At 34.4% G+C, this 22,411-nt stretch overlaps 1 protein-coding gene across 2 annotated transcripts in view; it reads left to right on the forward strand.

The window, feature by feature from the left end:
• The window catches only part of LOC132716391 (uncharacterized), a 99,375-nt gene that overhangs the window by 53,751 nt on the left and 23,213 nt on the right, over window positions 1-22,411 (forward strand). For both annotated transcript variants that reach the window (XM_060699657.1, XM_060699658.1), the window contains exons 11-14: window positions 2,775-3,046; window positions 13,702-14,149; window positions 15,752-15,876; window positions 20,681-21,238. In XM_060699657.1, the coding sequence (XP_060555640.1) occupies window positions 2,775-3,046; window positions 13,702-14,149; window positions 15,752-15,876; window positions 20,681-21,238 (1,403 nt within the window). The remainder of the gene's footprint in view (window positions 1-2,774; window positions 3,047-13,701; window positions 14,150-15,751; window positions 15,877-20,680; window positions 21,239-22,411) is intronic.

Genomic DNA, 22,411 nt, shown 5'->3' on the forward strand with positions numbered 1-22,411 from the left:
GCCCCAGGGGGTCATAGATTTTCCCTATATGCATATAGTAAAAACTTAAAAAATCTTCTTTTAAAGAACCCAAAGAGCTAGAGCTAAGATATTTGACATGAAATATCTTCTAGTGAGTGTCTACCAAGTTTGTTCAAATAAAAGCCCTGGGTCAAAATTGGCCCTGCCCCGGGGGGTCATTGATTTTCCCTATATGCATATAGTAAAAACTTAAAAAATCTTCTTTTAAAAAACCGTAAGAGCTAGACCTTAGATATTTGACATGAAACATCTTCTAGTGAGTGTCTACCAAGTTTGTTCAAATAAAAGCCCTGGGGTGAAAATTGGCCCTGTCCCAGGGGGTCATAGATTTTCCCTATATGTATATAGTAAAAACTTAAAAAACTTCTTTTAAAGAACTCAAAGAGCTAGAGCTAAGATATTTAGCATGAAACATGTTCTAATGGGTGTCTACCAAATATGTTCAAATAAAAGACCTGGGGTCAAAACTGGCCCTGCCCCGGGGGTCATTGATTTTCCTTATATGTGTATAGCAAAAAGTTAAAAATCTTCTTTCAAAAAACCCAAATAGCTTGAGTTTAGATATTATACATGAAACATTTTTAAGTGAATATCCACAAAGTTTGTTCAAATAAAAGCCCGGGGGTCAAAACTGGCCCTGCCCCAGGGGTGTCATTGTTTTTAACTATATGTGTATAGTAAAAACTTAAAAAATCTTCTTTTAAAAAACCCAATGAGCTAGAACTTAGATGTTTAGCATGAAGCATCTTCTTATGGGTGGGGGGGGCTATATACAGGTGAGCGACCTCAGCGCCATCATGGCCCTCTTGGTTAATTATACCTTAGCAATAACATAGCAGACTGTTTATGAACCACTTAGGCCCATATTTTATTATTTTCAATCGAGATAGAAAATATATTAATTATACCCCCAAAAACGAAGTTTGGGGGGGTATATAGGAGTCACCCGGTGGTCGGTTGGTCGGGCGGTCGGTCGGTTGGTCCAGACGTCCGTTGCGATTTCCTTGTCCGGACCATAACTTGAAGACTAATGGTTGGAATTCAATATAACTACATACAATGGTCAAGCACATTGAGAGGAATTGCAGTGCACAAAACCATAACTCTATCTTGACTAATTACAGAGTTATTGCCCTTTGTTACTTTTCCTTGTCCGGGGCATAACTTGAAAACTGCTGGTTGGAATTCAAAACAACTTCATACAATTGTCAAACACAATAAGGGGAAGTGCAGTGCACAAGAACCATAACTCTATCTAAAGTAATTACAGAGTTATTGCCCTTTGTTACTTTTCCATTGCTTTCTTTTGTCCGGACCATAACTTGAAGACTAATAGTTGGAATTCAATATAACTACATATAATGGTCAAGCACATTGAGAGGAATTGCAGTGCACAAGAACCATAACTCTATCTTGACTAATTACAGAGTTATTGCCCTTTGTTACTTTTCCTTGTCCGGGGCATAACTTGAAAATTATTGGTTGGAATTCAAAACAACTTCATACAATTGTCAAACACAGTAAGGGGAAGTGCAGTGCATAAGAACCATAACTCTATCTAAAGTAATTACAGAGTTATTGCCCTTTGTTACTTTTCCATTGCTTTCTTTTGTCCGGAGTATAACTTGAAGACTAATTGTTGGAATTCATTATAACTTCATACAATGGTCAAGCACATTGAAGAGGAAGTGCAGTGCACAAGAACCATAACTCCATCTTGACTAATTACAGAGTTACTGCCCTTTGTTACTTTTCCATTGCTTTTTTTTTTTGTCCGGAGCATAACTTGAAGACTAATGGTTGGAATTCAATATAACTTCATACAATGGTCAAGCACATTGAGAGGAAATGCAGTGCACAAGAACCATAACTCCATCTTGACAAATTACAGAGTTATTGCCCTTTGTTACTTTTCCTTGTCCAGAGCATAACTTGTAAACTACTGTTTGGAATTCAATACAACTTCATACAGTTGTCAAGGAAATTAAAAGGAAGTGCAGTGCATAAGAGCCATAACTCCATTTTGACAAAATACAGAGTTACTGCCCTTTGATACTTTTCCTTGTCTGGAGCATAACTTAAAACGTACTGGTTGAAATTCAAAACAACTTCATACAATGGTCAAGCACAAAAAGAGGAAGTGCAGTGCACAAGAACTATAACTCCATCTTCAGTATTTATAGAGTTATTGCCCTTTGTTCCTTTTCTTTGTCTTTCTGGACTTATTACAGAGTAATTCAATAAAACTTCATCAATGGCCAACCACATTGAAAGGAAATGCAATATACAAGAACCACAACTATCTTTAATTGCCCACAACCATAACTCTATATTTCAATTCTTTTACAAGATATTCTGTTACTAGTAACATCCTCATTTCCGAATCAGTCTTGTGGGGGTATTAATCACATTTAGTGATAGTTCTAGTTTGAATCACTTATTAGCTAGACTATACAAAGTATATGGAGAGCTGTCCTACTTGCCTTGGCATCGGCATCCGCGTCCAGGTTTCATATGAAAAAAAAATTGCTTACATTTGCAATTTTTCAGATGCGAATATGAACATTATGATATCAGTTTAAGTCATGACATTATGAAGTCATTATATCTACATTTCATTCATGGTTAACAATATTTATTGTTCCTTGTCATTAAGAGCCTTAATAATTAGATGAGTGGTATCATATTAGGGCCATCATGGCCCATATGTATGTGATAACATAAATTACTCTATTCTTTCTTTTCTAATTTAGATATGGAACCGTATGTTGAAGTACCACAAAATGACACATCAGTTGTGGATGGAAATGTTACAGTGGAAGATGAAACTAAAATTAGATCATCAAGAAAGGCACCAATTTGTGAACAAGAGGATACATCTACACCTAGTCTAAGACCTAGAAGAGATTCACAACCAATTGTTATTCATGAATACAATTATTTCTACCAAGGTCCTGTAATAAAGACTAAGGGCAAAAATACTCAGATATCTATGTGTAGTAACAAAGGGGAAATGCAAATAAAGGTTAGTTTATTTATATCATTGATTTTTGTTTTGAATTTTTAATAGTCACAAGTTGTTTTTAGCCGCCTACCTTAAGTTTTATGAATCATGCATGTAGGGTAAAGAATAAAAGAATAATTTAGATAAAGATTTTTTGGTGAAGTTTTATGAATGGGTTTTTATTAGACCTGTCATTGATTCAGTGCAAAGCATATTGACGATATACCTTTATCCAAGGACATATGTCGGTGATATACAGATGTATTGATAAAAACTCCTTATTTCTTGATGATACTTTTTCATACCTGTTTAAATGATTTTGATAAAATAAATTTTCTGTTCATGCAAATATGTTGTGTCTCGTTTCTAAATGACCTTTGCATGATTTTTAGTCCCCTACCGGTTAACCGGAGGGGACTTTAGGTTTACCCTCTGTCCGTCTGTCTGTCTGTCCGTCTGTCTGTCTGTCTGTCTGTCTGTCTGTCTGTCCGTCTGTCAGTCTGTCTGTCTGTCTGTCTGTCAGTCCGTCAGTCCGTCCATCCACAAAACTGGATCCCGCGATTACTTGAAAAGTACTGAAAATATTTTTATGAAACTTGATATATGGATAGATGGCAGTATGGAGATTATGCACGTCTTTTTCTTTTCTTCTTATGTTGAAAATTCTGGTTGCTATGGCAACAAATAGGCTTAAAATATGGCAAATTTTACACATAAACTGGATCCAGTGATAACACAAAAAGTACTGGAAATATTTTTATGAAACTTAAAATATGGGTAGATGGCAGTCTGGAGATTATGCACGTCTTTTTCTTTTCTTCCTATGTTGAAAATTCTGGTTGCTATGGCAACAAATAGACTGAAAATATGCCAAATTTTACACATAAACTGGATCCTGTGTTAACGCAAAAGTAATAGAAATATTTTTATGAAACTTGTAATATGAGTAGATGGCAGTCTGGAGATTATGCACGTTTTTTTCTTTTCTTCCTATGCTGAAAATTCTGGTTGCTATGGCAACACATAGACTGAAAATATGGCAAATTTAACACTTATACTGAATCCAGTGATAACTCAAAAAGTACTGGAAATATTTTTATGAAACTTGATATATGGGTAGATGGCAGTCTTGAGATTATGCATGTCTTATCTGTTCTCCCTATTTTGAAAAAATATTGGTTGCCTTGGCAACAAATAGGCTTAAAACATGGCAAATATAACATTGTTTGTGATAAGTCAAAAAGAGCTGAATTTTTTTTATGAAATTGCATCTTTAATTCAAGAGTTATCTCCTCTTTAAGCATTTTGCTTTTAAAAATGTTATATTTTGGTAACAGGGAATTGTTTCAAATATTAACTTTAGAGTGTCCTTGAGTCCGTCTGTCTGTCTGTTCATAAAAACTGTTTCCTGTGATCACTTTTAAAGAACTTTTCCAACAAATTTACTTAAAATATAGAAAAATTGAAACATTAGTGAATGGCCATTGGCCCTTCAGAATGTTGATGGGGTTCTTACCGGTAGGGGACTTATGGATTGCTTGCAATACTATGATAATTGCTTGTTTTTCTTGGCCACCTGCTTTTGTATATATTTTTAGTGAATTTTCATAATTCATTGACATTTAAATAATTTATCAAAATAATTGATTTTTTCAAATGTGTATTAATTATTGATCGACAGAAAAATATCAACAATGTATCAATATCATCTCTATCGATTTTATTCCTGAATTGAAAGATTATTTTTTATAACTCAAACAAGTTTCGTTCGGGCGTATATTGCTCGGCCTTTGCGGTACTTTGTTCTTCATTTCTTATCTATTTATATGTTCTTAATGCCACAACCACTAGTCCATGAAGGACATTTATTTGTATTGAACTGGTGGAAGGGTATTGAAACTACTTGGCAGAAACGTTAACCATAATGAGACAATTTGCAGCTAACATGTTTGACCTTTCTGAGGTCACACTTAATCATCACACTTAATCATTTTGTATCATTTTCACAATTTGGTTTTCACTCATATCTTTTAGACCTTATAGGAAAAATATATATATATTACCTGACCTTTCAAAAACTATTATGAATCATGCCCTTTGTTAGCTCACCTGTCACAAAGTGACAGGGTGAGCTTTTGTGATCGCTTTTCGTCCGGCGTCCGTCCGTCGTCCGTCCATCGTCCGTCCGTCCGTAAACTTTTACTTTAAATGACATCTCCTCATAAAGCACTAAGCCAATTTCATCCAAACTTCACAGGAATGTTCCTTTGGTGGTCACCTTTAAAAATTGTTCAAAGAATTTAATTTCATGCAGAACTCTGGTTGCCATGACAACCAAAGAAAAAACTTTAAATATCTTCTTTTAAAAAACCATAAGAGCTAGAGCTTAGATATTTGGCATGAAACATCTTCTAGTGAGTGTCTACCAAGTTTGTTCAAATAAAAGCCCTGGGGTCAAAATTGGCCCCGTCCCGGGGGGGTCATTGATTTTCTCTAAATACATATAGTAAAAACTTAAAAAATCTTCTTTTAAAGAACCAAAAGAGCTAGAGCTAAGATATTTAGCATGAAACATGTTCTAATAGGTGTCTTCCAAGTTTGTTCAAATAAAAGCCCTAGGGTCAAAATTGGCCCCGCCCCAGGGGGGGTCATTGATTTTCCCTATATGCATCATAGTAAAAACTTAAAAAATCCTCTTTCAAAGAACCAAAAGAGTTAAAGCTAAGATATTTAGCATGAAATATGTTCTTATAAGTGTCTACCAAGTTTGTTCAAATAAAAGCCCTGGGGTCAAAATTGGCCTCGCCCCGGGGGGGTCATTGATTTTCCCTATATGCATATAGTAAAAACTTAAAAAATCTTTTTTTAAAAAACCAAAAGAGCTAGAGCTAAGATTTTTAGCATGAAACATGTTCTAATAGGTGTCTACCAAGTTTGTTCAAATAATAGCCCTGGGGTCAAAATTGGCCCGCCCCCGGGGGTCATTGATTTTCCCTATATGCATATAGTAAAAACTTAAAAAATCTTCTTTTAAAGAACCAAAAGAGCTAGAGCTAAGATATTTAGCATGAAACATGTTGTAATGGGTGTCTACCAAGTTTGTTCAAATAAAAGCCCTGGGGTCAAAATTGGCCCTGCCCCGGGGGGTCATTGATTTTCCCTATATGCATATAGTAAAAACTTAAAAAATCTTCTTTTAAAGAACTCAAAGAGCTATGGGTAAGATATTGAGCATCAAACATGTTCTAATAGGTGTCTACCAAGTTTGTTGAAATAAAAGCCCTGGGGTCAAAATTGGCCCCACCCCAGGGGGTCATTGATTTTCCCTATATGCATATAGTAAAAACTTAAAAAATCTTCTTTTAAAGAACCAAAATAGCTAGAGTTAAGATATTAAGCATGAATTATCTTTTAGTGAGTGTCTACAAAGTTTGTTCAAATAAAAGCCCTGGGGTCAAAATTGGCCCCGCCCCAGGGGTCATTGATTTTCTTTATATGTGTATAGCAAAAACTTAAAAATCTTCTTTGAAAAAACCCAAATAGCTAGAGTTTAGATTTTAAGCATGAAACATCTTCTAGTAAGTGTCTACAAAGTTTGTTCAAATAAAAGCCCTGGGGTCAAAACTGGCCCAGCCCCAGGGGTGTCATTGTTTTTAACTATATGTGTATATAGTAAAAACTTTAAAAAAATCTTCTTTCAATAAAGCCCAATGAGCTAGAGCTTAGATGTTCAGCATGAAACATCTTCTTATGGGTGTCTACCGAGTTTGTGCAAATAAAAGCCCTTGGGTTAAATTGGCCCTGCAACGTTGGGGGGGGGGGGGTGCGGGTTGGGGGGCCTATATACAGGTGAGCGACCTCAGGGCCATCATGGCCCTCTTGTTCAATAATGGCTCTGCCCCAGGGGTCACTTAATTTATGTAGACTTATATAGGAAAATCACATCTGAGACTTATGATGCTAAAAACTTAGATATTTGGCATGTAACATCACTTTGTGGACTACAAAATAACTGGTATTAATCATGCACCTTGGGCCAATATTGGTTCCGTCTCGGGAGTCATTTAGTTTTTTAGCTCACCTGAGGACAATGACTTCATGGTGAGTTTTTATGATGGCTCATTCTAGTAGATATCTACCAAGTTTGTTTAAATAAAAGCCCTAGGGTCAAAATTGGCCCCACCCCAGGTCAATGATTTTCCTTATAGTAAAAACTTAAAAAAAAAACTTCTTGTGAAAATCCAAAAGAGCTAAAGCTGAGATATTTTGCATAAAACATCTGCTAGTAGATGTCTGCCAACTTTGTTTGAATAAAAGTCCAAGGGTCAAAATTAGCCCGGCACAAGGGTTCATTGATTTTCGTTTTATGTATGTAGTAAAAACTTAAAAAATCTTCTTGTGAAAATTCAAAAGAAGTAGAGCTTAGATATTTGGCATGAAACATGTTCAAGTGTATGTCTACCATGTTTGTTGAAATAAAACCCCAAGTGTCAAAAATGGCTCCACCTCAAGGGATCTAGGTCAATTGTTCAATCCCCAGCCAGGTCAAATGTTTGTTTTCCTTTTTTATGCTCCCCGAAAAATTTCGGGGGAGCATATAGTCGCCGCCTTGTCCGTCCGTCCGTCTTTCCGTCCGTCAGCCCCCTTTTCTTATCGAGGACATAACTTTTAAACAACAAGAGGTATCAACATGAAACTTTGTAGGTAGATAAAGCTCATTGAGAAGGTGTGCAGTGCACAAGAACCGTAACTCTGCCTTGCTTAATTTTTAATTATCCCCCTTTGTTTATTTTCACACTTTGAACTTTGTCCAGGACATAACTCTAAAACTATAAGAGGTATAAACATGAAACTTTGTAGGTAGATAGATATCATTGATTAGGTTGTGCAGTGCATAAAAACCGTAACTCTGCCTTGCCTAATTTTTGAATTATCCCCCTTTGTTTATTTTTACATTTTGAACTTTGTCCAGGACATAACTCTAAATGTATAAGAGGTATCAACATGAAACTTTGTAGGTAGATAGATCTCATTGAGTAGGTGTGCAGTGCACAAGAACCGTAACTCTGCCTTGCCTAATTTTTGATTATTCCCCTTTGTTTATTTTACACTTTGAACTTTGTCCAGGATATAACTCTAAAACTGTAATAGGTATCATCATGAAACTTTGTAGGTAGATAGATCTCATCGAGTAGGTGTGCAGTGCATAAGAACTGTAACTTTGCCTTGCCTAATTTTTGAAACATTTTCCTTTGTTTATTTTTATACTTTGAACTTTGTCCGGGACATAACTCTTAATGTATAAGAGGTATCAACATGAAACTTTGTAGGTAGATAGATCTCATTGAGTAGGTGTGCAGTGAACAAGAACCGTAACTCTGCCTTGCTTAATTTTTTAATTATCCTCCTTTGTGTATTTTACACTTTGAACTTTGTCTGGGACATAACTCTAAAACTATAAGTGGTATCAACGTAGAAAGATCTCATTAAGTAGGTGTGCAGTGCACAAGAACTGTAACTCTGCCTTGCCTAATTTTTGAATTATCCCCCTTGTTTATTTTCACACTTTCAACTTTGTTCAGGACATAACTCTAAAACTGTAAGAGGTATCAACATGAAACTTTGTAGGTAGATAGATCTCATTAAGTAGGTTTGCAGTGCACAAGAACTGTAAATCTGCATGCCTACTTTTGGAGTTATTGCGCTTTGTTCATTCTGACACTTTGAACTTTGTCCGGGACATTACTCTAAAATTATAAGAGATATCAACATGAACCTTTGTAGATAGATAGGTTCATTGGGTGGAAGTGCAGTGCTTAAGAATCATTACTCTGCCTTGCCTTTTTTTGAAGTTATTGCCCTTTGTTTAGTTTTACTTTTTGACTTTTGTCCGGGACATAACTTTAAAACTATTAGAGATATCAACATGAAACTTTGTAGGTAGCTAGATATAATTGGATAGAACTGCAATGCTTAAAGAACCTAAACAAAGCCTTGTCTAATTTTGGAGTTATTGCCCTTTGTTCATTTTTACACTGAATTTTACACTGGACATTACTCTGATATCATCAGGAAACTTTATAGATAGATAGATCTCATTGAATAGAAGTGCAGTGCAAAAAAACATAACTCCGCCTTGCCTAATTTTGGAGTTTTTGCCCTTTGTTCATTTTTTAGCTCACCTGTCACAAAGTGACAGGGTGACCTTTAGTGATCTCTTTTCGTCCGGCATCTGGCCGTCATCCGTCCGTAAACTTTTACTTTAAATGACATCACCTCATAAACCACTGAGCCAATTTCATCCAAACTTCACAGGAATGTTCCTTTGGTGGTCACCTTTAAAACTTGTTCAAAGAATTTAATTCCATGCAGATCTCTGGTTACCATGGCAACCAAAAGAAAAAACTTTAAATATCTTCTTTTAAAAAACCCAAAGAGCTAGAGCTTAGTTATTTGGCATGAAACATCTTCTAGTGAGTGTCTACCAAGTTTGTTCAAACAAAAGCCCTGGGGTCAAAATTGGCCCCGCCCCAGGGGGTCATTGATTTTCCCTTTATGCATATAGTATAAACTTAAAAAATCTTCTTTTAAAGAACCCAAAGAGCTAGAGCTAAGATATTGAGCATGAAACATCTTCTAATGAGTGTCTACCAAGTTTGTTCAAATAAAAGCCCTGGGTTCAAAATTGGCCCCGCCCCAGGGGGTCATTGATTTTCCCTATATGCATATATTAAAAACTTAAAAATCTTCTTTTAAAGAACTCAAAGAGCTAGAGCTAAGATTTTTAGCATGAAACATGTTCTTATGGGTGTCTACAAAGTTTGTTAAAAAAAAAGCCCTGGGGTCAAAATTGGCCCTGCCCCAGGGGTCATTGATTTTCCTTATATGTGTATAGCAAAAACTTAAAAAATCTTCTTTGAAAATACCCAAATAGCTAGAGTTTAGATATTAAGCATGAAACATCTTCTAGTGAGTGTCTACAAAGTTTGTTCAAATAAAAGCCCTGGGGTCAAAATTGGCCCCGCCCCGGGGGACATTGATTTTCCTTATATACGGTATGTATAGCAAAAACTTAGAAAATCTTCTTTGAAAAAACCCAAATAGCTAGAGTTTAGATATTTTTAGCATGAAACATCTTCTAGTAAGTGTCTACAAAGTTTGTTCAAATAAAAGCCCTTGGGTCAAAACTGGCCCCGCCCCAGAGGTGTCATTGTTTTTAATTATATGTGTATAGTAAAAACTTAAAAAATCTTATTGTAAAAAACCTAATGAGCTAGAGGTAAGATGTTAAACATGAAACATCTTCTTGTGGGTGTCTACCAAGTTTGTTCAAAAAGCCCTTGGGTTAAAATTGGCTCTGGCGGGGGGTGGGGGGGTGCAGGGGTCATTGTTTTTCATTATATGTGTGTAGTGTGTAGTAAAAACTTAACATCATGAAACATCTTCTAATGGATGTCTTCCAAGTTTGTTCAAATAAAAGCCCTGGGGTTTAAACTGGCCCCGCTCCCGGGGCCTATATACAGGTGAGCGATCTCAGGGCCATCATGGCCCTCTTGTTTTATACTTTCCTGTGTTCAGAACCTTCTCAGTGAGCATCACCCGGTTCAACCGGTTCTTGTTTTTTCCTGTCATCTTTTTATTAGCTCACCTCTCACAGTGACAGGCTGTACTGTTTAATAAAATGTCTGTCAGAGGTAAAATTAGAAAACAACATCTAAACAACATCTCAGCTACCGGTTTAATTTTGGAATAATTTAACACTAAAATTTTCTTGGTGACAGTGTAAAAAATTGTTCAGATTAAGCTGTCCCTTGTTTTTGAAATTGTGCTTCTGGGGTGAAAAGGGGCTCCTCTTTGACTGTTTGACCTTTTCTCAGGTCAGCAATCCAGGGCCCTCTGGGCCCTCTTGTATAATTTTGTGTAGAAAAACAAATTTAAGTCTTTATTTAGTGAAACTACAATGCCTAGAGTTTAGATTTTTGACATGTAGCATTGCCTTGTTGATATATAATTTTGTATGAGAAAACAAATTTCAATCTTATTTTTGGAAACTACAATGCCAAGAAAATATTAAGCATGTAGCATTGCCTTGTGAACATCTGCAAAATTGATATTAATCATGCCCCTGGAGTCTAAATTGGCCCAGAGTCACTTTTATATAGGCAATCAAATTTAAGTCTTATTGTGTGAACTTCAAAGCCCAGAGGTTAGATATTTGGAATGTATCATCAATTTGTTGATTTCTACAAGAGATATATATTAATCATGACCCTCAGGTAAAAATTGGCCCTGCCCTAGGAAAACACATTTTATCTTTTTGTTGATAATACTCTATATATTTGGCATATAGTATTGCCTAGTAGACCTCCATAAAAGTTTTATGAATCATGCATTTAGAAATGCCTCCACCTTGGAGGTCATATGGTATCATAGGATAATTAAGATAAAACCTTTTTCAGACAAGTTTCTTGATTGGGTCTCTACCCTAATTGAAAGGTTATTATACCCCCAAAAACGAAGTTTGGGGGGGTATATAGGAGTCACCCTGTGGTCGGTCGGTCGGTTGGTCGGTCGGGCGGTCGGGCGGTCGGTCGGTCCAGACGTCCGTTGCATTTTCCTTGTCCGGAGCATAACTTGAAAACTAATGGTTGGAATTCAATATAACTACATACAATGGTCAAGCACATTGAGAGGAAGTGCAGTGCACAAGAATCATAACTCTATCTTGACTAATTACAGAGTTATTGCCCTTTGTTACTTTTTCTTGTCCGGGGCATAACTTGAAAACTACTGGTTGGAATTCAAAACAACTTCATACAATTGTCAAACACAATAAGGGGAAGTGCAGTGCACAAGAACCATAACTCTATCTAAAGTAATTACAGAGTTATTGCCCTTTGTTGCTTTTCCATTGCTTTTTTTTTGACTGTTGCATTTTCCTTGTCCGGAGCATAACTTGAAAACTAATGGTTGGAATTCAATATAACTACATACAATGGTCAAGCACATTGAGAGGAAGTGCAGTGCGTAAGAAACATAACTCTATCTTGACTAATTACAGAGTTATTGCCCTTTGTTACTTTTCCTTGTCCGTGGCATAACTTGAAAACTACTGCTTGGAATTCAAAACAACTTCATACAATTGTCAAACACAATAAGGGAAAGTGCAGGGCACAAGAACCATAACTCTATCTAAAGTAATTACAGAGTTATTGCCCTTTGTTGCTTTTCAAATGCCTTCTTTTTTTTGTCCGAAGCATAACTTGAAGACTAATGGTTGGAATTCAATATAACTACATACAATGGTTAAGCACATTGAGAGGAAGTGCAGTGCATAAGAACCATAACTCTATCTAAAGTAATTACAGAGTTATTGCCCTTTATTACTTTTCCATTGCTTTCTTTTGTCCGGACCATAACTTGAAGACAAATTGTTGGAATTCATTATAACTTCATACAATGGTCCAGCATATTGAGAGGAAGTGCAGTGCACAAGAACCATAACTCCATTTTGACTTATTACAGAGTTACTGCCCTTTGTTTCTTTTCCTTGTCCAGAGCATGACTTGAAAACTACTGGTTGGAATTCAAAACAACTTCATACAATGGTCAAGCACAATAAGGGGAAGTGCAGTGCACAAGAACCATAACTCCATCTTGACTAAGTACAGAGTTATTGCCATTTGTTACTTTTCCTTTGCTTTCTTTTGTCTGGACCATAACTTGAAGACTTATTATTGGAATTCATTATAACTTCATACAATGGTCAAGCACATTGAGAGGAAGTGCAGTGCATAAGAACCATAACTCCATCTTGACTAATTACAGAGTTACTGCCCTTTGTTACTTTTCCTTGTCCAGAGCATGACTTGAAAACTACTGGTTGGAATTCAAAACAACTTCATACAATGGTCAAGCACAATAAGGGGAAGTGCAGTGCACAAGAACCATAACTCCATCTTGACTAGTTATAGAGTTATTGCCCTTTGTTACTTTTCCTTGTCCAGAGCATAATTTGAAAACTACTGTTTGGAATTCAGTACAACTTCATACAGTTGTCAAGGACATTCAAAGGAAGTGCATTGCACAAGAGCCATAAATCCATTTTGACAAAAATACAGAGTTACTGCCCTTTGATACTTTTCCTTGTCCGGAGCATAACTTAAAACGTACAGGTTGGAATTCAAAACAACTTCATACAATGGTCAAGCACAATAAGAGGAAGTGCAGTGCACAAGATCTATGACTCTATCTTAAGTATTTATAGAGTTATTGCCCTTTGTTCTTTTTCTTTGTCTTTCTGGACTTATTACAGAGTAATTCAATTAAACTTCATCAATGGCCAACCACATTGAAAGGAAATGCAACATACATGAACCACAATTATCTTTAATTGCCCACAACCATAACTCTATGTTTCAATTCTTTTACAAGGTATTCTGTTACTAGTAACATCCTCATTTCCGAAGCAGACTTGTGGGGGTATTAATCACATTTAGTGATAGTTCTAGTTTTTGATTACTTAAACATTTGGCATACATTGGCCCGCTTTTGCAGTGGTCTTGATTTTTTCTGTGATAAATTATACTGTTACTGTAACATTCAATTAGAATCACCAACATTATATAAATGATAAACGCAATTTAAAAGCTATTGATGTTTGTTCAATATTTCAGCATAACATGGATGATGCTGCTAATGGTGAAGATAAACCACTGTTATCTGACCAAGATCATGAAGATGAAACCAAACAAATAGTTCCTGTTGAGGTTCATGATGCAATACCTCATCCTAATATAGAACAAGGGGATAATTATAATAAGAATGATGATAATATAAAATATAATGATGTAAATAGAGGAGATAGTGTCAATGATGAAAATGAAAAAAATGGTGGACATGAAAATAATGAAACAAGTCTTAAATCAGACAAAGTTAAAGATAGCTCTTTAGACGAGAGAAAAATTGAGACAGATAAACCTGCCACTAAACAGCTATCAGGAACAGACAGGAAAGAAAAGTCAACCGAGAAAATATTAAAAAGAGGAGTGTCTGAATCACATGAAAGCTTGTTCAACATTGAAGATGTAAAAGCTCAATTCAATAATATGGATGAATACAAACGTAAGATAATTTTTGGTTTATTGCCTACATTTGTTAGATCATTTTGTTTTAAAACACTTGGTGATAATTATGTCCTTACATAAATTACTTGGAGAATAATGTTTTATATATTGACTCATCTGCTATAAAGATAGACAATTTATGATATTAAGTTGGCTAAAAGTAGAAGTAAACTACTACTATAGTCCTCTATTGGAATGACTTTAATGAAACAATATTGCTGCTAGAGCTAAAGATTAAAATAAGTATAAAGGAAATATGTTCAATTGAGTCAAAGTCAGATTTTGAATAAAAGTCATCTTAACTCAAGTACCAAGTCTACAAATATATTACATGAACATTTTTTAGTGGTGAGTGGTGAAGGTCATTGACTTTAAACCACTTGCCCCTCTTTGCTGTGGGTTCAAATCCCCACAGGGACTTGGATTCTTTTATGTGATGAAGCTATCTAGCTAGCTTACGGAACGTCGGTGGTTCTACTCAGGTGCCCATTTGTGCCTGAAATAATACACGGAAGGGCACCTGAGGGCTTCCTCCACTGGTAAAGCTGGAACATCGCGATATGACCTATACTGTGTTGATGTGAAGTAAACCCAATCAAACAAAAAAACAATATCTTTAGACAACCTCTCTTAACTCAAATTGATAATTTTGACCAATTGTTAGCAATTATGCTTAGATGGCTTTCTACCAAAGCACAAATGGTTTCAGTCTGATTCAAATTAAATTTACATGAGCTTAAAAAAAGGCTTAAAATGAAACCTTAAAATTCTTCTTCTCTAAATAACAATGCCCACTACTTAGATATTTGGTATAAGTTGTATGAATCATGCCCAGTAGGCAATATTGGCCCTATCAGACAGTATGTGTATGGCATGTCTTCTCCCTTACCCTCTTCAGACCATTATTCTCCCTTGGCCTCTTTGTTTTCTGGGTTTAGCTCTTGCCTTATTCCCATTTGACTTCTTTCCCTTAGTGTTTTGCTGACTGTTTTGGAAGGAGTATTACACTTTGAAATCAGAGTTGTTGAAAAAAAAAATGTACATGAAACTGAAAAAGTTTAGGAAACCTCTGAAGTGTGTGAAAAAACCAAGAACTTTGAATGAGAGACTGTGATGTGTTATTGAGTTTATTGAGTCTCTTATTTTATATACTAGTAGACTTATAAGATATAGGAAAGCTCATTGTAAAAACTGCAATGCTCTCAGCTAAGATATTGGCTTGTATTATTGCCAAACTAACTTTGTTGTTGTATATGGTCAATATATATACACTGGTCAGACAAATTTACCACTTTTTTTAACACATCGTAATCTTGTGGCAAGTACTTAGTAACTTGACATGTATCAATATAGATCTCAACAAAAGTTACTGTATCAGTGTCTCCCCCCTCTGGGGGTCACTTCGTAAGGATAATTAATTTAAAACATGTTCCTGACAAGTATAATCCTTCAACAAATTTGCATTTAGTCATGTATTGCCTCACTTTTCTGGTGCTCTTTTTAAAAATGTTATTAGGCACCATGGAAATTACAACAATCTTTAACAATCTTTCATAAGACTATTATTTTGCTCTGCTTATCATAATACCTTTCTCTTTAGTTATGATCGGATATGCATTGGATGGTAGTTTGAGGTATCTACTGGAAAATATGGAACCGATGTTAATTCATACATGTTTCACAGAAAGGCATATGTTTGACTTCATACCATTGCGAAATATTACTGTAAGTACTAGAACATTGCTGGTAGTTGTATTTTATTACTGTTAATCATCTGCTGTATAGCAGGAAGGGCCTATACCCTCAGCCTGTCCGTCTGCTTTTTTTCCATCTATATGTTTGAGTACATATCACTTTGGAACATTATTGTAAGTATTAGTTCAGAACATAACAGAAAGTTGTATCTTATTAACAATCTGCTGTATAGCAGGAGGAACCTATGTCCTCAGTCTGTCTATCTGTCTGTCAGTTATTCTATCAGTCTGTCAGGCCATCATAACTTGAAAACTAATGAAAATTTAATGAAATATTACTTGGTACAAATGATTACTATTATTAAGACAATGAGCAGAGCACAATAACCAGTTTGCTTAACCTTCAGTGTCCAATTTAAAGAGATCAAATTTTGAAAAGACTACAGTTTCTGTCTGCTCAATAACATAAATCGACTACTGGGACTACTGGGAAGGTTTTAAATTATTTGAAATAAATATGTACCACTTTAACACAATTTGCAATGTGCATGATTCAGGTTTGTATCTCCAAGTCAAGGTCACAAATAGGGGTCAAATGAATTTTTGATTTGGGAAGATTTTGAACTACCTTATATGTACTTATTTCTGTGGGCTTGATATTCTGACATTTTTAGCTGTGATAACAGATTAACAGGTTGTTTATAGCGTGCAATGTATAAATTATTAATTGCACCATATAAACAAATTGTTGTATGTGCGATAGTCCGTCAGTCTTTGGTCCTGGCTGAATAAAAATTATGCGGTCCGAAATCAATTTCGTTACTGTCAGTCCTCATGTTTGAATAAAATACAAGAAGCTAAAAATATCAATGACCTTTTTGATAATAAACTCCCAGTGACACAAAGAAATTTGTTACATAATCTGTCTTCAAAAAGTTACATCAGCAACAGTAAATTTTGTCGTAATTAAATTACAAATTAAAAAATTTTGTTTTATGATGCCTTTTGGAATATCTGATGAATATCAATCTTAAAATAATTAAAAAAATATTTAATCTTAAATATAATCAAAACCAACAACAACTAGAATTTTGAATGTGTTTTGCAGGAAACAGACAATTTTTTATTTGTCACATATTTTCGCTATCCCATTTGTTATAATTTAAAAATAGTAACCAAAATAAAGCTATGTTTTGTTAAAATGTGTGTAATAACACTTAAAATGTAGTTTATGAATTAAAATTACTTTAAGAGTGAATCAGGAAGAAAACAGCATAATGATCTGATGATGTAGGGTATTAGAAATGATAATTCTGAGATATTTTCATCACTTTTCATACAGTGTTTCCCATTTGGGAAATATTACCATTTTCCATAATATATTCAACATGATTTGGGACTTCTATTTTGAAAATCTTAGTGAGATCCATGTTTATTTCAATGGGTCAGCACCTTGTTTAGTTTGTACATTGATGTTCACACAAATTTAAAGAGAGACAATCAGTTTTAAACAGTTTAAAAAAACCTAAAGAGCTTGAGCATAGATATTCAGCATGAAAAATCTTCTTATAGGTGTCTACCAAGTTTATTCAAATAAAAGCCCAGGGGTCAAAATTAGCCCCACCCTAGGCGGTCATTGATTTTTCTTATTTGTACACATCTTTTGGAACTGTTGCTTTCCCTTAACAATAGTAACCAGTAATGTTCTTATACATGCACTTTTTCAGATACAAATATGAACTTTGTGATGTCAGTTTTAGATTTAATTTTATATCTGCTTTTGTTCATAGATTTCAATATTACTTATTCCAAATAGTGTCATAGAGAGTTCAAATCACTTGCTCTCACTCCTGTAGGATTAAATTCAATGAGACACTTTGAATCCTTTCTTGTTAGGAAGCTATTCAGCTAGCTGACAGAGGGTTGGTGGTTTTTCACTCAGGTATGCTGTCATGCAAATAATGCACAGAGGGGCAACTGTGTTATTCCTCAACCAGAAAAACTGGAAAGTTGCCACATGACCCATACAGTGTCAGTGTGACTGAAAATCTAACAAAACTGACAAACTGTGACCAATTTATCACAACCATGACATGATGTACTGATGTTATGCATAGAGCAACAACCAAGTTTTACTGACCCAGCAAAACAAAAAAAGAAATAATGATAAAGAAGCAGTAAAAGAAATTCATTTATGACTGTAAAATATAGATGAAAATTGAAACATGATTAAATAGTCACACAATTAGAACCATGAGAACTTTTAATTGAGCTATCCAAGGTCCATTGTACTCTCTTGTTTAAAATATTGGTACTAAACTACTAAACATGCTACTGTCTTTTGATATCAAATTTATCAGGGGAGGCTGATAGGGCTGAAACGGGGTATAGAAACTGTCAAAATTACAAAATGATCTACTTTTTTACTGGCGATTTTGTTGAAAGGGGCATTTTTTGGTTCAAAGAAGTAATTCTTGAAAACAAATTCAGCCTCCTCTGTAACTTAGAATCAACTTGTAGATGGTGGCTGTTTTTCTCTCAACATGAGATATTTCGTTTGGTAATATCTGATACAACAGAATGTATAGGAATAAGATTCTTCCCTTTGAACATCAATCAAAAAAATATCTCTTTGAATCACAATAACTTATCTGCACATTTTTTCTTGAAATGTCAAATTAAAAAGTTCACATACATGTTTTTCACTTTCAGTCAAAGAAATTCAAATTGGCAATCAAACACAATCTACACAAACATGTGTCTTATTACTATTTGTTCACTTATTGAATAATATTCTGGTGAAACAAAGTAAACATTTACTTATTCTCGAGAAAATTGTCTAGCCTATTTGTTATGTTTATAATAGGCCTATGACGTGACCATTGATGATGTCATTTGCCAAATAAACATCACTTTATTAGTCCCCTACCGGTTTACCGGAGGGGACTTTAGGTTTACCCTCCGTCCGTCTGTCTGTCCGTCAGTCCGTCCGTCTGTCCGAGCAAACATTTGATATTTATGAGCTTCATTCCCTTGTTAAATAAAGAACAAAAACTCATAAAATTCAAATTAAGAGCTATTTTTTGTTTTTATAAGCTAATTTTTCTTATGGACTTTGGTCCAGGTGTAGTTTATGAGCTGATTAACCTTTTAAATATCAAATGTTGGTACGGACGTCCGTCAGTCCGTCCGTCCACAAAACTGGATCCCGCGATAACGCAAAAAGTACTGAAAATATTTTAATGAAACTTGATATATGGATAGATGGCAGTATGGAGATTATGCACATCTTTTTCTTTTCTTCCTATGTTGAAAATTCTGGTTGCTATGGCAACAAATAGACTGAAAATATGGCAAATTTTACACATAACCTGGATCCCGCGATACCGCAAAAAGTACTGAAAATATTTTTATGAAACTTGATACATGGATAGATGGTAGTATGGAGATTATGCACGTCTTTTTCTTTTTTTCCTATGCTGAAAATTCTGGTTGCTATGGCAACAAATAGACTGAAAATATGGCAAATTTTACACATAACCTGGATCCAGCGATAACGCAAAAAGTACTGAAAATATTTTTATGAAACTTGACATATGGGTAGATGGCCGTATGGAAATTATGCATATTCTTTTCTTATCTTCCTGTATTGAAAATTCTGGTTGCTATGGCAACAAATAGACTGAATATCAAGATTTCTGATTCTAGTTTTTAATTTTTTTCACTATAAGTTCTTTATTTCTTAATGTATTTTCTTCAAACTTTAAATATAAGTTGCTAGTCATCAACCACATCATATGTGACAAAGTTTACAACTCTAGCACAAACTTTATCAGAATTACCTCCCTTGAACTTAAAATTTTCATGAAAAAGACATTGTTTTTTTTAATAACTTCTTTTTTTCTGAACGTATCTACTTCATATAAATTTTTCTTATTATCACTCAACATTTGTGAGTGTTCAATACTGAGCAAGATTATTTCCAGAATTATGCCCCTTTTGAATAGACTTTTTTTTGAGAAATTGGTAATTTTTATTCCAACTTCTTCAATCATGATAGGATTTTCTTCAAACTCCCACATCATAATAATATGACAAGGTTTGTAAATCTAGCATCCATATTTCCAGAATTATCTCCTCCTTAAACTTTTAATTTTTCCTGTTCGTTCTTTTAACTTTCATTTATTTCAAATTCAAAATAAACATTCAATATTCATACCTTCATTACTAATTGTTCTTTGTTACACTCACATCATGTATGACATTGTTATCTCCTTTTTTTTAAATTTTGCTTTTAAAAATGTTATATTTTGATAACAGGGATGTTTAAAAAATAACTTTAGAGTGTCCTTCAGTCCGTCTGTCTGTCTGTCTGTACATAAAAACTGTTCACTGTGATCACTTTTAAAGAACTTTTTCAACAAATTTACTTAAAATAAAAACACAAGTGAATGGAAAATAAAAACACAAGTGAATGGCCCTTCAGAATGTTGCTTTGGCTCTTACCGGTAGGGGACTTATGGATTGCTTGCAATACTATGATAATTGCTTGTTAATTTGGTTATTAACGATTCAACATTTGCAAGGATAAGAGATGATATTGTAGAATTCAAAGGATGATAGGTAAAAATGAAAATATATATTTTAAGCTATTGAAAAAAGTAAATTGAAATGGGTGAGGATTATTTTTTATATCAGGTTACTAATCTGATATCAAAAATAACTATCAGGCAAGTGTTATCAGGCAGGGCATAGCAGTTGCATTATAAATTATAATAGATAGCTGCATCTCAACTCTTATGTATGTTAAAATATTATTTTCTACTTTTGTATAGGAGGAAAAGAATAAAACCGACAAATCTAGAGAAATTGTACGCCTTGTGAGACAAACTGGTGAAGACAACTACAACAAATTTAAGAAATGCTTGAGAGATTCAAAACAATATGGTTGTCTGCGAAAGATATTGGAAGTACAGAATAAGTATTTAGCAAAAATAAATCAGCAATCTACCGAACGCCACCGTTGTGATAGTGCTCTAAGTCAAAGTGATTCAGATATTTATAACACATTAAACAGTCAGACACTTGATGATGATACATTTATATCAGATATACCTGAGCACACAGAGCAATCAGGCAGAGATTTAACTGAACACACAGAAGAATCAGACACAGATTTACTTGAACACTCAGAGCAATCAGGCACAGATATACCTGAACAAACAGAGCAATCAGGCATAGGGATAGTTCCAATTTTACCATCACAGGAAACTAAGAGTCCCTGCAAAGCAGGACCTACTGTTGTTCCTGCTCCCAGCGATTCATTAGAAGATATACAGCAGAATTATCAAACTGAAAGTAAACCAAAAGTTAATCTTTCAGAAGTTGAAGAGGTAAGGTTTTGCTTTCAGAAATAAATCTGGTGAGCTTTTAGTTGACTTGCTGAAAAACTGATCTGTATTTTAATCATCCTCATTGTTTAATTCCTAGTCAGAATATAAAGACAATTAGGTGTATAACATTTGGTTTTCTCTTGATTCGATTCTTCGTTATTGTTTTGGGATTCAATTAATTTTGGTCTGATTACTCAGGTTATGTTAACATCAATTTTTCTATTTTAAAACGACATGTTGTGTTTACATTACATAGTTTTTATTGTGTTAGTGAGAACACAAAGTCATAATAACAAATGAACATTTGTTTAATATCAGAAAGGATATATTTTTGCACAAATGTAGACAGCCAGTCAAGTCCAAATACAGTTATGTCAATTCTAGCTCTGAATCCTGGTTTAGCATAATTTGCAAGTAATTGTTTTACTTCTAGTTCCAACAAAGTAATTGTTTCACTCCTAGTAACAACAAAGTAATTGTTTTACTTCTAGTTACAACAAAGTAATTGTTTTACTCCTAGTAACAACAAAGTAATTATTTTACTCCTAGTAACAACAAAGTAATCATTTTACTCCTAGTAACAACAAAGTGATTGTTTCACTCATAGTAACAACAAAGTAATTATTTTACTCCTAGTAACAACAAAGTAATTGTTTCACTCTTAGTAACAACAAAGTACTTGTTTTACTCCTTGTAACAACAAAGTAATTGTTTGACTCCTAGTTACAACAAAGTAATCATTTTACTACTAGTAACAACAAAGTAATTGTTTCACTCATAGTAACAACAAAGTAATTGTTTCACTCCTAGTAACAACAAAGTAATTGTTTCACTCCTAGTAACAACAAAGTAATTATTTCACTCCTAGTTACAACAAAGTAATTGTTTTACTCCTAGTTACAACAAAGTAATTGTTTTACTCCTAGTTACAACAAAGTAATTATTTCACTCCTAGTAACAACAAAGTAATTATTTCACTCCTAGTTACAACAAAGTAATTGTTTCACTCATAGTAACAACAAAGTAATTGTTTCACTCTTAGTAACAACAAAGTAATTGTTTCACTGCTAGAAACAATGAAGTAATTGTTTCACTCCTAGTAACAACAAAGTAATTGTTTCACTCATAGTAACAACAAAGTAATTGTTACACTCCTAGTTACAACAAAGTAAT

The sequence above is a fragment of the Ruditapes philippinarum genome, unplaced genomic scaffold (assembly GCF_026571515.1).
Source record: "Ruditapes philippinarum isolate M1 unplaced genomic scaffold, ASM2657151v2 ctg2895_1_1_1_1, whole genome shotgun sequence".
Lineage (NCBI taxonomy): Eukaryota > Metazoa > Mollusca > Bivalvia > Venerida > Veneridae > Ruditapes > Ruditapes philippinarum.